Source organism: Pteropus vampyrus, unplaced genomic scaffold, assembly GCF_000151845.1.
Source record: "Pteropus vampyrus isolate Shadow unplaced genomic scaffold, Pvam_2.0 Scaffold41, whole genome shotgun sequence".
Taxonomy (NCBI): domain Eukaryota; kingdom Metazoa; phylum Chordata; class Mammalia; order Chiroptera; family Pteropodidae; genus Pteropus; species Pteropus vampyrus.
Window position 1 is genome coordinate 4,517,051 of NW_011888822.1, and position 16,292 is coordinate 4,533,342.

The following is a 16,292-nucleotide window of genomic DNA, read 5'->3' on the forward strand; positions in this document are numbered from 1 at the left end:
TTTTTTTTTTTTTTTTAAGACATGCATGCCAGAAACCATTTGGTTTTCTTGACTATTCTTTCCAATTAAGAGAATTGCTTTGCTTCTTCCTTCTGCTGACCCTCAAGCTTTCCAAAGAGGCAGAAAGATATCAGTTTATATTTCCCCTCATGTTTTACTTCGGAAACCTCTCCCCATCCCCTTGGTAGAGGGGCTATACGTTATATAGCCCCACCTTGGGGGTCGGCCTATGAATCAGGCAGACTAACAGGAATCTAGGAATCCCCTATTCTCTTATTTTCAGGGCAGAACATATGACTAATCTAGGGCCGATGAGATTCTTACTTGGATGACCTGACTTGGATACTGAAAGAGACACAGCCCCATACCTTTACAGAATACAAGTGCTAAAACTATGTTTAACTGAGTTATCGTGGTCACCATATGAAGGTAGCTTGCTTCCGAATGATGCCAACAGAAGGCAAACAGAGCTGAGACAGAGGGGAAAAAAATAGGCTTCGTTTGAACCCTTGATCTATCTCTACCTGAAGCCTGCATATCCTTGACCTTTCTAGTAATGTGAGCCAAGATACTCCCTTTTTCACTTAAGCTAGTATGAGTTGGATTTCTATCACTTGCAACTAAAGGAACTCTAACTACACCATACATAATGGAGACCCAGTCACAGCAGGACTGAGATGAGCACCAAGCGTTGCCTCACCTATGTGTTGGGCACAGGTGTCACAATATTCTGCATACAAGGACTCGAAGCAGTGGCAACAATAGGGCCTTCCCTCCTTCATGATGTAGCGCTGGCCGCCTAGCACTGTTTCGCATTCGAAGCAGCAAAAGTGTTTCATGTGCCAGTGCCGCCCCTCAGCTTCGGTGCATTCATCTGCAAAGATGATCTGGAGATAGAGAAGCCAAACGGTCAGTGATTAAGACTTAGCCATGAGGATGCACTTTAAAGGAGAAAGCTATGGGGGCCTCGAATTAGAAGGGTGAGAAAACAGAGCCTGCCCATAAATTATTAAACAAAAATCTATATATGTATATTTATTCAGTATCTAAATCAGCTCCCACATTTAGATTTGCCTAAAGTATAATTAAACATGGTTTTTAGCCTGGCCAGTGATTAATTTAAACACATTTTAATAAAAGAAAGAACGTTCCACCTTGAAGAATATAAAGACAAAAAACTAACAGCTCATGGGCATTTTGAACATATATATCTCTTTTCTTTGGCCTACACATATTTTTTAAATGGAAAATGTCATATAAACACCTGGAATCCTGGTTTGTCTTTTGACTATATAAGATTTGGCTATCCTCAGTATACATTCATGCTAGGCAGCAGTAAGCTAGAGCTGAGAAGGGAGGCTGCTGCTTTTAGATGAGTGGTGAGTTCTCCAGGTTTGTTATCCTCTTCACTACTCACCTTCATTTGCAATATCTGCTAGCCCTCAGAAGCATTTGCATTTTGACCTCCAACACAAGATTTTTAAAATTTCAAAGCACAGATTTAAAAGCTTACTACAAACTACAGCTATCAAGCCAGTGTGGTACTGGTATAAGGATAGACAGAGAGCAACAGAATAGAATTGAAAGTCCAGAAATAAACCCAAACATTTATGGCCAATTGATTATCAATGAAGGGGTCAAAGACAATACATGGGGAAAGAAATGTCTCTTGAACAAATGGGGCTGGGACAACTGGATAACCACAAGTAAAAGAATGAACGTGAACCGCTCTCTCACACCACACACTAATGTTAACTAAAAGGGGATCAAAGATCTAAATTGCCAAAAGACTATAAAATGCTTAGAAGAAAACACAGGCATAAATTTTCACGACCTTGAATTAGGCAATGGGGTTTCTTAGGTGTGACATTAAAAGCATAAGCAATTAAAGAAAAAAAATAAATTGGACTTCATTCAAGTTAAAAACTTATGTGCTTCAAAGGTCATCATTAAGAAAGTAAAAACACAACCAGAGTGGGAGAAAATACTCGCGAATCGTGTATCTGATAAGGAGCTAGTACCAGAATACATAAACAACATTTTCAATTCCAGGATGAAAAGAAAAAATCACCCAACTGAAAAAATGGGCCAAGGATTTGAACAGACATTTCTCCAAAAAAGAAGATATACAAATAGCCAATAAACACATAAAGAGATGCTCAACACTAATAGCCATTAGGGATATGCAAATCAAAACCACAATGTGATATCACTTTACACCCAGTAAGATGACTATGATGAAAAAGACAGACGATAAGTGTCAAGAATGTGGAGAAATTAAAATCCTCATTCACTGCTAGTAGGACTGTCAAATAGTTTAGCTGTTCTGGAGGAAAGTTTAGATGCCTTCAAAAAGTTAAACTTAGAATTTCCATATGATCTTGCGGTTCCACTCCTAGGTATACACTCAAGAAAACTGAAAATATATGTTCACACAAAAACTTGTATATGAATATTCATATTCTGTCTGCCATTAGATAACTAATGTTGTATTATGAGCACTAATTTCCAGTATGGAAACTGAGGCAGGTAGGTAAAGTGGCTGCCTAGAATTACAGAGTTGGACTACCTATCTAGAGGGTCTCTCTGGAACATCACCATTAGCATTAGAATCCAAGAACCTAAATTAGTTAAGGCTGATCAACTTCCTCCTAGAAGAGTAAATCTCTTATAGGCAGTTTATAAGGAAGAAATGCCCATGTAACAGTGAACTCTGGCTAAAGAAGGAGAATGTTGTTTAGACAGTCCCACCTTGCTGTTTATAGGGTCAGACAGAACCAAAAATTCACTCTGTATAGAAGGAAACCCCTGTCTAAGACCTCCCTCAAATGATTCCCATAAAAGTGGTCAGCTTTAGAAAATTCTCCTTTCTGCTCCAAACTTAAAAAAAATTTAATTGAGATATAAATTCCAAATCTTAAAGCTAAACTAGGTTTTCTATTCTTCCAGCTCACAGGTTACACCTGGGAGTACTTCTGGTGGGAAAAAGCACCAGGCATAGGCCTGGTGTTCTTGTCTTTCTCGCCCAGGGTAACAGATTCAAGTTCCTCTTAAGAGCATGGGGCAGAAGTATCCAGGTGGAATGTCCATTTGCCTCCCGAATCCTCATCAGAACTTATGCAAATTGTGGGAAAATTAAATAATCCTACCTGTTTTCTTCTCTTCTCAAACCAATCTGTCTCATTGAAGCACAGGAAATGAAACTTTTAAAGATATAAGTGACCCATCGTTACCAGTGATTACTCCCTGGGATTCGGGCTAAAATTTAAGGCTGTACAATGTCTTTTTTTTTTTTTTTTAAGTGTTATGAACTTACCTAGAGCCAGGAAATCTTTTCAACTATAGAAACTAACTGCCTTTCCACCTGGATGTCCACGGGATGGTCATATTCAGTAAGTGGGTCACAATCCCGGACATGCTAACAACAGGGGATGGGTAAGGCTTCTTTCTGAAAGGGTTAATATAAAAAGGTGGAGTGGCCTATGGTTTTCTGCTGTGCAAGAAGCCACAGGACCATGTGGTGGTTATGGTGCAACAGAGGGGTGATGGGTAGGCTGCAAGCCGCATTGAGTGTGAACTGACCTCGTCACAGGCTGCACAGCGTGGCTTCAGGCACTCGGCGTGATGCCTGCCACAGTATATCTTCCCATCTTGGTAAAAGTAGATCAAATCCACCAGGAGCTCATTGCAGACAGTGCATATGAAGCAGGGTGGGTGCCAGCAAACACCGTGGCCAGCACGCGATGCAAACACAGCGATGTCCCCACCATTTATCTGGCCTCCGCACTGTGAGGCAAACAGAAACGTCAGTACGAACACCAGCTCCCATATCTCAGTGCCATGCGTAAGTGATAAATGACCACCACTACCACCAATAGTTGGTTATTGAGCACTTATTTTCCAACTAGTCTCTGTGCTACCTGCTTTTACATACATATCCTCCTCCCACTTTCCTTTCCTAGGGCCTACGAGTAAGTTGAAGGTAAAGTAACTGAGAATGTGAAGAGCCACAGAGGTGGGAATGAAAGAAAAACTCTTGTAGGCAGAGGCAAACTTACACAGAGCAAAGTTCTCATTATCTTTTAGATCTTCCAAACTCCATCCAGAGGCAGAGCCAAGTTTAACACCAGAAGGAGTAGACTGTGGGGGTTGGGAGGTGGGAAGAGGGGCCTGTAAGATGGTAAGGGGAGTGGGTTCATAAAAATATGCCTGCCTTTCACTATTTCTCTAAAAGCCTTTCAGGCACGCTTTTAGCTTGGTTTTAGCTTCCTCTAACATCTTTTTTACATAGTCTTGATTGAAAAGGCACCACTTCTAAGACCAGAGTGTAGAAAGGGCTTCCTTCTCCCTCCCTTATCTTCCCACTCATGTCCCAAAGTTCTTTCCCTTATCCAGAAAGGAACAGGTGGAATCCTTGGGAACCTATGTTTACGGTGGGGGTTGGGATAAAGCAAATATGGTCTGAGGGTCTTTGAGGGAGGAACAGAGTGTGAGGCAGTAGGTTCACGGAAAGGCTCTCTGCTAACCATGGTGCTGGCCATGAGGTTCACAGCCTGAGAGTCTAGTACTTATGGTCCCACAGGAGAGGCTGCATTCTGGGGACACTGTCTAAAGAACAGAAAAGCTACTTCCAAACCCTTCACATACCATGGACATCATGTGGTTGCAATGATTCATAGACATGAAGTAAAGATCTCGTGGAACACTGTCTGGAAGCTCGTTTATGTGAGTGACCAGACAAAAGAAAGATGTTATGTCACAAAAGTAATACCCCTGCCTTTTATAATGTTAGTAGAAATGGGCTATGCATACTGTTAAAAGATAAATTGAGGCGCAATAAAATTTTTGCGTTTATTTGAGCAAATACTGATTCAAACTGGGCAGCACCAAACCGAAGGTGGTTAGGGGTGCTCTACTGACTGGATCTAGGGAGAGGTTCTTGTAGAGAAGAAGGGGAAGCAAAGCAAGGAAATTGTCTGGCTGGCTATCGTGTAAGTGGCTGCCTTATTTGGGAAAGTCTAGTTGGCTGTTTGCGACTGGTTGTCCTTAAGTTTGATTTTCTCGGCTTCTTTAACATTAACTTTGGCTTAGGTTTTGGTTTGTTTATGTAGGCTACCAAGGCATAAGAGCCACCTCAGTGTCATGGCCTTTTCATTCAAACACTTTGACAATAAAGAATCCCATTTACATCTCACCATAATTCTATGACATAGGCATCTGTTATCCCTGTTTTGCGGATGACGAAACTGAGGAAAAGTAACATGGTCAAGGCCATCTGGGAAAAACATGAGTCAAACTTATCTCCTTCTACCTCCATGCTCTTGTCATTGTCCTATACTACTTTTGACATCTGCCTAAGAGATGCTCAAACTTCCTTTTTCCTTAGCTGAGCCTAGCCGGGCTGGTTCCAGAACAATATGATAGTAGCAGAGCTCTTGAATTGAGCAAACCGAATCTCACATCTTAACTTCAAACCACTTGCAACTCGAGGGAGGGTCTCAAGGATGAAGACCCCACTGTCAAATCTCTGGTCCTTTGGCTCCCCTCTTAAGTTGCGTCTCCATGCCATCCACCTGAATCTTCTCACTTTCTCTCTCTGAAATCTCAAAAACATACCCCCAGATGGCATCCACTTCCTTCAGGTATTATCTCAATTTCCTTTCATTGATCTAGCTCACATATCTTCAGCACCTGAATGGGTCCCTTTAGAGCTTAAGGATTTAATGGGGCTGTACAAAAAGCAGCAGGGTTAAGAGAAGTGCGGAAAATGATAATCGGCACCAGAAAGATTTGGGCAGCTGAGATGAGGGTCGGGGTGAACCCGGGCAGGCTGGATTCCCACCCTGCTTTCTTTGAAAGGCTCCTCCACCATGTCCTGAGCACTCTATAGGAGAGTAGGAGAAAAAACAAATCCAGACTCTTCAATTCATTGAGGTCCTAAGGAGAATGCAGGGGGCTTCATGAACTTAGCTAAAGAATCCTCAAACCAAGGAGGCAATCTTTTACCACCCCTTTAAATGGCACTGGTCCTGGGAAAATCCTAGGAAAGAGGCTGACTTTTGGTCCAGGCAAACTCCATTTTGCCATTCTTCTGCTCCAATCCTTTCAATGGCTTCCATAACTTTCCAGGATCTGGCCCTCTGCTAATTCTCTGCCTTCACTCCCTCTGCCCTGCCACGCTGGTCAGCTTACTGTTCCTGGAACATAATAGAAATGCTCCTGCCTCAGGGCCTTTGAACTGGCTGCTCCTGCTGCTTCCTCCCCACCCCCCAAATGTGCATGATTCATTCTCTCACATCTTGCTCTTCTTTGCTCAGAAGCCACCTTCTAAGTGGAGCTTTCCAGGCCACTTTATGAAAACTGCAACCTCCCACACTCCCAGTACTTCCTAATCCCTTCCCTGATGTAGTTTTTCTATCTTATTTAGGTTATTGTCAGACTTTCCCTCCTAGAATATAATTCCTTACAAGGGCAAGATCAAGCTTTTAAAATTTTTGTCCACTGCTGTATCCCCCAGGCCCAGAACAGTGCCTGGCACAAAGTAGACACTCAATGAACAAGTGTGGAATGAATAAATGAGTGAACGGATCCCTCTTCGCTCCTCAGAATCCACGCTCACCTGTTCACAAATCGCTCCAGTCATGGTGACTGGGAAGGGCCTGACATTCCCTCGGCCCAAGTTTTCACGTTTCCTCTGGTTGCTGAAGAGCTTTAGCTCCCTCTTCTCTTCCTCATCCAGGGAATTGCAATATCGAACCTGAAGAGACACAGAGAATGACATGGAAGAGGTCCCTCTTGCTCTTAGGATTCCCAAAGCTCAAGCCTCAGAGTTTTCTCTTTAAACAAGCTCTCATTTGGTTTCATAGGCCTGTGCTTTGACATCACTCAGCTTGGGGCCATTTAAAATAAGTCTATCTACAACTGCTGATGGCCAAAAAAGCTTACTAAAGGCTCTAAACTCTGGATCCCACATCTTAGGCAGGATAAAGGTCCGTAACTGTTCCTCATCCTTACTGCCCCACTTTGCTCACCACACTAAAATCCAAATCATCTGGGATAGCTTTGGTGCTGGACACGACCTGGGACTTTCTCCCTTCAAATTGATTGGATCTTCAAATTGAGTTGAGGTCCTGATACTTTCATGTCCATGTGTCCATGTAAGTGGTCCTTGGCATCAATGGATGTCTCCAGGACAGAGGAGAGCTCACAGCTTCTCTTTTCCCATCTTATTTTGAGAAAATAGGGAACCAAGGGCCTGAGACTGAAGAGTTGGTCAAAGGTATCTGTGTTGCTTCACAGGAGTCTTTGCACACTTATCCGTGTGCAGGAGGTAAAGAGCTGCCTGCTGGGCTTTGTTTAATGAATCGACTTGCATAAGATATCTTCCTTCTTGTTAAACACAGGAACAGAATTAAAGGAGGAATATTAAAGACATTCAAATCCAGTATTTCCCATTCTCTCCCCTGATGTACGCATACGCTGGGGATTTCGCCATAGTCTTGAACTATTATTTACTTAATACTATTTTAAAACTGACTCACTTTTTGAAACCTGAATATATTTACTTAAAAAGAAAGTATATTGTGATTATAAATGGAAAATCAGTATTACCTGCAAAAAACAGAATGTGACCATAAAACTAAACAGACTGAGAAAAAAAACCACATTGTTAGATTCTAGCTGGCTATTTTTGTTTGTAGGAGATCCTAAAATGGAGATTTTTAATGCTACAGCTTAAAAAGTGGAGACTAGTAGGAATTTGAAGAGGTATGAAATACCTGCTAGCACCAAACTGAAACTCCCCCCTTAATTATTCACCCATTCAATCACGTGGAATGAAACACAATTTAAAAAGGAGTGACTCCCTCATTACATGGTTTGGTTTTATTTACTGCCATGTCTACGTACCACCCAAAGTCCTGTATCTATCACGCTTTGGGAAACATGGTCCTAATCCCACCTCTGTTTTACTGTTGAGTAATTTGAGCATCAGAAAGATTAACTGAATTGCTCAGATGATTTCTCATCCAGATGGTTACAGGGAAAACTTTGAACTAGACTGGCGCATTCTAATTTGAAAACCAGTGCAGCTGTAGGTATTGAAATTGTCTTAATCTGGGTGTAAAAAAGAATGATCAAATATTGACTTTAGAATCCCCCTTTGTCCTCAAAAAGGTCATGTCAAATGGGTGAAATCTACCCGCTGGGTCATATGTAAGGAATTCTCACCAAATGGAAGAAGGAATTCGAAAGGTCTCTTTTCATGAAACCACAGTTAACCATAAATAGAATAAACCAGTAAAAGTAGAGAAGAGCATATCACTTCTCTCTATCAAGTAAAAAGAGTTAACAACAACAACAAAAAAGAAAAAGTCTTCATGTCGATGTCCCAGAGAGAGAACTGCAGTGATCTGAACGGCCCAGAATATATGGTTACAGCACTGACATTTTATGGACACGCTTTTAAAGAAAGGCACACCCCTCCTGCTTGTAAAAACCCGCATTTTCACTTCCAAATTAGTTAACTGGGCATCAGGTTACAATGCTTGCTCTTGGCTTTAAAGAGAAAGCTATTTATATATTTTTTATGAAGTCTGAAATAAACAATAGGAAAGGGAATCAGTGGCTTTCTTTCTAGGAGTTGCTTTAGTGTTTAAGCTTTTGCTCTACTTATTCGAGTTTATTTTTGAGGCTCTCGATTTATTCTTTTTTAATTCAAATGTGGGAAGGTAAAGACTAAAATAGCACTCACTCATTTCCCCTGGGATCCAGCTGTGGGTAGGGACAGTTGGTAGAAAGCTGGTGTCTCACTCTCTAAAGGGGTTACATCTCCTTTTGATTTTAAATTATGTTTTTGTTTAAAATGTAGAGTTATGTGGACAATTCAGTTCTACGGGATTACCATTTAAAAAAAATCAGATATTTAAAAATTAATTTCTGGTTTACAAATCTAAACCCCTCAAGCATGATGATCTTTTAAAAGCGCATTTAGAAATTTCCCTTCGTGATCAATTTATCTTCAAAGAAATGCCTGCGTATAGTGTCTGGGTTCAGAAAAAAGGGAAGCCTGCAAGCCAGACTTTCGAAGGTATGAAGAATGATCTTAGCAAGTTGGACTTTAAATGACAAAATCACAGATGTTCAGAGAAGCAAATCTGGACAAATAACTTCTACTTCAGTGTAATGTGGAAAACGTGAACACTCGCTTAATATGAAAGGATGCTGGAAATTTAAGAGGATCACAAAGTTTCTGCGGGGTTTGAACTGGCCCAAGGAATCTCAATCATTTAACGTACTTGGGAAACCAGCATTGCACATTCTTCTTCAGCTAAGAAAACCTGAACCCGAGCATTTAAATTTTAGTGCTCCCCGGTTACCCCCAAATAACTAGTAGTGCCAGGCACCGAGGCAAATCCAGTCTATAACGAGATTCTGCTTTTCGGTAACACTCTCCAGAGGGTGTCCGACAGTTTCTTTTGGCTCTAATTAAGGAAGCTAAAACCTAAAATAAATTGCCAGGGTTTTTCTTTGGAGATCTCATTGATCAATGCATTCTTTCTAACTGTGAAAAAGGTAACAATTCACAGAAGGTTCTAAGAAAAGTCTTCATAAAGTCCCTCCAGCCCCCTTACCTCGTTGTCATGTGGCGGCAGTTGGTGTAATAGCTGCTTGATTCTCAGTTTCTCTCCAGGACTGTTGACATAAGGAACTTTCTCTTCTGGGAGACAGCTGTAGTACTGGTGAACCTAAGAGATGAAAAAGCACACGGATAACTTGCCCATTCTCACTTTCTGGGAAGAAGATTCCCACGGCAGGACACAATCTACTTCCTACCGTCCCCGCCCTTCATGAGACTCAACGGCATGAGTTTCTCACTGCAACCAGAGAAATTCATCCTTAAAGAGTCACACAAATCACCGCTCTCTCGGGGGAGCTTCCCCTCTCTGAGCAAGGGAAGAATAAAGCCAGCAGCCTTTCCTAGAAAAAAAGAAACCAGCAAACACGTTGGTGAACCCGGAGGGTAGGGCTTTCTCCACAGGCTCCCCTGAGAGCTGACTTTACCATTTTCTCTGTTAGTCTCCAGCATGTAACATTCCTCCTGAGCCAAAGGGATATGCCAGTGCCTGCCTTGGCGGCACTGGAGTCAAAGTCAGTTTTTGGCACTCAGCAAACTTCTGGGTCCCTCAGCCTCCACCTACATTAAAAGCCCTTCAGCTTTTGAGCCCTTTGTAAGGACAGGCAGCAGCTCACATCTGTCAGAAAAAGTCACTAGATCTGAGTGTGTAATCAAAAATTGTCATTAATAAGAGTATTTCTGCACATTCTAGAATACTCCTATTTACGACTGTTAAGACAGGTTCCTGTACCTTTAAAAAAAAATTATTTTATATTAGTTTCAGGTACACAGTAAGATTCTTGTACTTTTTAAGGCTATTTTAACCCTAACAATGACTTCAGAAAGCATCAAACATCTAATTTTGCCTGAGAAAACAACGTTCTACCATCTAACTGCAAAACTAAGGAAAGAAAAAACTGACCAAAACAGAAGGACACACACACTATTATATAGGACACACACACACACACACACACACACACACACACACACACACACGCGTGCTCAGATGACATCATGGAAAACAATTTCTGACTATCTCTTAGCAGCATCATAACCAGCTATTGTGAAATAAGTCATTCATTCAACAAAACAGAGAAGATATGGGGCTTTAAATTCATCATATTTGTTACACTCCACAAACTTGGTCTAATTCCCTTGAGTTTAGGGAGCCCTGGATATGCACACATGTTTCGGGAATGCTGGGGTGAAGATTTATGAAAGCTCTGTCTACTTTGATCAGAAACGAAGTTGTAAGTGTTAGAAGAGAATGGAGAAAAGGCTTTGCAATGACAAGGCTTTTAAAAAATGTGAAAGCCATCTTTATTTTTGTAACAAATAATCGTAACCATTCACCATCATGTGCATTATCAACCTCTTAATCAAATCCCAACGGCAACCATAAACAGACTTCTTGTCCTAGACTAGCTGGCTTTCGGAGGGCAGGGCTTCTGCAGCTACTCCCCAGAGGCACCTGGCAGGGAGCCACCTCCCAGGATGGGAAGGAACAGCTCCAGGTTTTGAGGGCCGCCCACAAGCTACCAGCACTCTCCCTAAGAAGGAGTAAAAGCCCAGATCATGAGTTAGTTTGAGATTAGAAGTTGGCGATTAGCCCATCAGAGGCTGGTACACCATTCTGTGTTCAGGAGAATCCATTCACCATACGCCTCCTCAGGTAAGTGCCAGGTATAAAGAAGCATGCCCAGTTTCTGTGTCTTAGGGAATGGGCTTTGCCTCTCAAGTCAAAGAATTGCTTGTAGGCCTTGTTGCAACATTACTTTGTAATTCTCACAACTCTCATTATAGTTATGGAACGCTAGGGACAAATGCTAATATGAAATGAATCCCTGTGGATGCTTGCTAATGAACAATCTAATCTGAACTTGACTGACCCTCCTCTCCATCACCCCTCATTACTCACATAGCCCTCTCTTTGCTGCCTAGATCAGAGTCATCCCTGAGAGACCTTCTAAATTAGCACCTTGAGTCAAGCCCTCTCTGACGCTCCCCAAGGCTGACCCAGGTTAGAATCTTCCTTGCACCTTCTGCAGCATGGCCGGGGAGATCTGCACCCCTAGTCTCGGCCAGGTCCCATCTTTGCATTCCTCAGCAAGTTACATCAGCCACTCAGAATCCTCATCACAAGATTGTGGCAATTAAATAAGCATATAGGCAAAGCATTTATCCCTCAATAGCAATAAATAACATGAATGCATAGCAATAAGTGTTTTATCTAGCCTGCTATATGCCGAATGGGAGAACCCAGATACCTCCTGGCCTTTCCTCCATTGTAGAATGTAGGTCAACACTGTCAGCTTACAGAGTGAGGCCAAATCCTGGGAGCCAACCCCCTACTTAGTTTAAGCAAGAAGACTGCAAGGAATAAAATGCTATTTAAGCCAGTTTGATTTCAGAGGAAAAAAAATGGCAAATTATTGAAGAGGTGTGGTGTTTTCTCAAGAAACCCAGCAGTAGGGCCTCATGAGGAAATGGGACCTGCCACTGAAAGGTGATTGGTAAGGGATTCTCATCTCTCTAAGCCCAGTGTCCTCTTAATCTCTGCTTTATTCTGTCTCTGCACCTTCTCAAAGCTTAAAGTTTCCCATAGCACTTGAGTTTACACAACCTCGTTTTCTAGACTGATTAGCTTTGCTCAATTCCGAATTTTCCAGAGAAGGACCCAAATCGCTCATCTTAAACAAGGTCCACACCTAGAGATTGGATAAAGAAGTTGCACACCATTTTGAGACGAGGAGTCCCAACGTGGCTCTAGAGATAAGTAGAAAGTTAATAAATTTCTTGTATGCTGAGGTCCATCCTGAAGACTTTGAATTCTGAAGTCAACAGAGGCAGTGACTACTCTTTGGGAACATAGCTCTATCTTTCCTGGCTGGACATCTTGTGTTATCTTTTATAATTTAAGACAACTGATCACCACGACTGAAAATGTATCCATTTTCCAGTATTCCAATAATTCTTCAAGTACAGAATGTGCTAAAATATTTCCTCACAAGGTAACCAATGATTTGGTGGATGACTTGAAAAGTTACCTAGTTAGTGAGATGCCACATCATTAAAACAAATCATAATATTAATGATCAATCTACCAAATCACCCCCATGTTATGTGGTAGGTGATCTGACTTACTCGGAGGAAAGAGAATGAGTTGGTCCTTCAACTCATTTGCAATCCTCCAAGCCTGTTCAAATTCAGGAGAAAAAGTCATTCCTCTCATGCTGGCTTCTGTATCTCGCCCTGGGATTTAGGATCTGGACTTTCCAAGCTCTTTATTGAGCAAAGGGGATTAGAAGATGGATGGGAATGAGGGATAAACCACCGTCTTGAATTTCCAATCTGTCTCTTGCTGAACACAGAAATACTGCATGTGTTATCCTCTGGCATCTTCCACAGTAAAACTACTGTATGACCCAAAACAAACACCAGGAAAAATAGTATACTTTCTCGCACTCCAAAAATTAAATTGGGTACCATTCCTGAAAACACTGGAGATTGTTCATTTTAGTCCAAACACGTCTCACTTGTTTATTTTTACAAATAAATACGCAAATCCAATAGGCTTTTGTCAATGATGATCATTACCAAGCTATTACCTGGTATGTTGATCACTTTACTTTTCCTCTTGTGTGTACTGGGCATACTTCTCCCAAATGCATTCTGTTAAATGTACAGAAACTTTGCTTCCTTGAAACTTTCCCAGGTGGGAGTACTCTGTGATCTGCCCTGGGTGAAGCTGTACTAGGTACATTTCCCCTGAACAAAAGCATTTTAAATACAATAAACTGGCTTATGAAAATGAAGTAGCTGAAGGCCTTTATTTAAGGTGTTACTCCCAACGGGCAGGTTTAGCAATAACTTCAGCCTGTGTCACACAGATTGTCAGAGCTTTAGTCAGTGTGCAAATAAAGTCTGCAGAGCAAGAACTCACCCAGTTTGAAAGACTAGGTTTGTTAGGAGGAACTGTACTTTTGACGGCGTTTCTGCCTGGGCACAGATGGAAGCGAGAGTCAATGACTCCCCACTGGAGAGAAAAGTGTGCTCATTTAAAAAAGTGGGCACAGTGCTTTATTTAGAGCTTGCATCAGAACCACCTAGGAGGTCTGTAAAAACACACATTTCTATTTCAGTAAGCCTGGGGTGGGGCTAATAATTTGCATTTCTCATCACTTCTCAGGTGATGCCCCTGCTGGTGGTCCCGGACGACACCCTGGGGGGTGAGAGTTCCCAAGTATTCTCCCTCCCCATGAGGTTGCCAGGCGAACTGTGAGGTTCCGGTTTTCTCCAAGGGATCCAGTAAGCCCAGAGGAGTGGAAAGAATATGTTCCATCCCACTCAGTTTTGCAGGTGTCTCCTTTCAAACCTACACATGTGATTTAGCAAGGGGATTTTACCAGATCTGCCAAGAATGAGAAGTCCTGAGGGAAAAGTGATCACATTTTGGGGGGGATATTTTCCACATCAAAACCATTCCCATTTTCTTGAGGTAGGAATCCAACAAAGAAATCAGACTTTCTTGGTTGACCTCAGGTTCAACTGTCCTTCACCATCTAAACGAAGGATCAATGAACATATATATTTACTGAATGTCTCTTATGCCCAAAGTATTTTTATATACAGTATCTCATGAACCCTCCCCACATCCTGAAGGTTGGTACATTATATTCATCAGATCGAGAGTCACATAGCTAAAAAGTGGACTTGGGTTCCTCAACCTCCCCCTCCGTTTATCGTGGATTCTCGGCCTTCCTTATCAAGAAGAAAAAGAGACCGGGATAGGGGAAAAAAAAAAAAAAAGATATAGCAGATTCCCAGTACATCTGTATGACTGACTGCAGAAATGATGAACATGTTTCCCTCGGGTGTCCTCCATAAAATAACCAACATATGGTCCAAAATGAACTGACAGTAAGTAAAAAATAATGTATTCCAAATTTAAGTCTTTGCACAGCACTATGGCATGATGGTGTAAGGGAAATGTGGCTGCTCACCATCCATTTTCATTTTCTGCCTTAATAAGAATACCATCATTCTACTTAGAGAATCAATATGCTCAGCTAAGAACAGTATTTCTGCACTTCCCTAGTAGCAAGAAATGACCACGTGAATGAATTCTGGCCAATGATATGCAAGGATGTGACTTCTGAGAGAGCTCTTTTAAAGCATGCCAAGCAGTTGGCAAAAGCTGTTTTCGCCCATTCCCCCATCTTCCTGCTTCCTGCCTAGAATGTAAACACAATATCTGGAGCTCCAGAAGCCATCCTGTACCATGAAGTAACCTCAAGAATGGAAGTTTTTGATTATATTATGAAGTCACTATACCAGCCCTGAATTGCCTATGTCTGAATTTTTTTTTAACCAATGAGAGAAATACACTATTTCTTTATTTATAGTCTCAGTCACTAGGAAGTGAATGCAATTCTTAAATGATACGGCAGTGGTTCTCAGATGTTTGCATATTCCAGAATCATTCGAGGCCATTACTGAACATTATTCCTATTTCCGTCCCTCTGGGTCTGAAAAGGAGCCCAGATTCTGCATTCTTAATGAATACCTCACATGACACCAGGAGAAACACTGCTTTAAGGGGAAGGTAAACATGACTCCACAAAATTTAAAGGTAAAAACTCCTGGAATGTAATCTCCAATGTGGGCTGACACCTTTAGAAGGTTTTATAAAAGCCCATCTTAACCCAGACACTAACTAGAAGACTGGGTTTTTATTTCACATGCTCCCTCTCCTGCAGTCTGAGAAATTTTGAACCTTGGTTAATCTCCTTCAATTTAGGGAGGCAATATCTAGAATACGCTTGAGGTCTCAGAAGGCAGGTGCTCCAGAGAAAGGAGGGATGCTGCCTGAATTTGTGGCACGTGGTAGCTTTTATGAAAAGTGCACATTAGTTTCCAAATGAGGACCTAGAGAACAATTGGGTAGCATTACAGCTATGAGCGAGTGGCGACGAGAAGCTCTGGAGAGCCCATTTGTTCCTTTTCCCCCTACTTGCCAGAATTTAATTCCCTAGGCAATAGGAGAAAAGTGCTGTTAAGTGTATCTAAGAGGTAAAATTATACAGAGTTTGGCTCCTTTCTGTTTCTCTTGGAGACCCTCATTATAATTTTAATTGGTTTACTCAGGAAGTAATTTAGGAAATAATAGTCTAAAACCTAATGCCTAAACAATGTCTCTATCATGCTTAAACTCCCACAGGTTTCGGATCAAAAATCAGAAATAAAAGCTCAGTTGGGGTATTTTCAAAGAGGAGTATTTTAGACTCCACCCCTCCTTTTTTTCTCTCATCCAATGTCTAAGTCAACAGCAAATCACGTCAGATATACATTCAAAACATATCCAGAATCCAGTTACTTCCCCCGCCCCTTCAACAACCCATCTCAAGCACGACTAAGTGCTCCTGGAATTACTGCCATAGCTGCATCTGGACTCAGGCTTTCACGTTTGTGTCCCCAGAGCTAATTCTCTATTTAGCAGCAGGAACAACCCTATTTCAATATAAATCAGGTCATGTCACTGTTTTCCTATACCCCTCTGCTTCAAAGCCGAAGTCCTTACTATAGGATCATGATCTTGCCTCTTTAAGATCTGGTTGATCATATCACTATATTCCTCTTGTTCAGTTCTGCTCACAATAGCTTCCTTGTGTTC

General features: G+C 41.6%; 1 protein-coding gene and 1 long non-coding RNA gene across 6 annotated transcripts in view; both read right to left on the bottom strand.

Moving 5' to 3' along the window:
* Positions 1–690, bottom strand: part of LOC111738631 — a 3,927-nt gene extending 3,237 nt beyond the window's left edge. Inside the window, exon 1 of the long non-coding RNA XR_002779907.1 lies at positions 334–690. This is a non-coding gene — a long non-coding RNA (uncharacterized LOC111738631). The remainder of the gene's footprint in view (positions 1–333) is intronic.
* Positions 1–16,292, bottom strand: part of PRICKLE2 (prickle planar cell polarity protein 2) — a 332,917-nt gene that overhangs the window by 47,979 nt on the left and 268,646 nt on the right. For 4 of the 5 annotated variants that reach the window (XM_023529685.1, XM_011358458.2, XM_023529687.1 and 1 more), the window contains 4 exons: positions 9,633–9,746; positions 6,620–6,757; positions 3,583–3,786; positions 701–887 (listed from right to left, as the gene is read on the bottom strand). In XM_023529685.1, coding sequence (XP_023385453.1) covers positions 701–887; positions 3,583–3,786; positions 6,620–6,757; positions 9,633–9,746 — 643 coding nt within the window. The remainder of the gene's footprint in view (positions 1–700; positions 888–3,582; positions 3,787–6,619; positions 6,758–9,632; positions 9,747–16,292) is intronic. The other variant, XM_023529686.1, reaches the window with a different exon arrangement.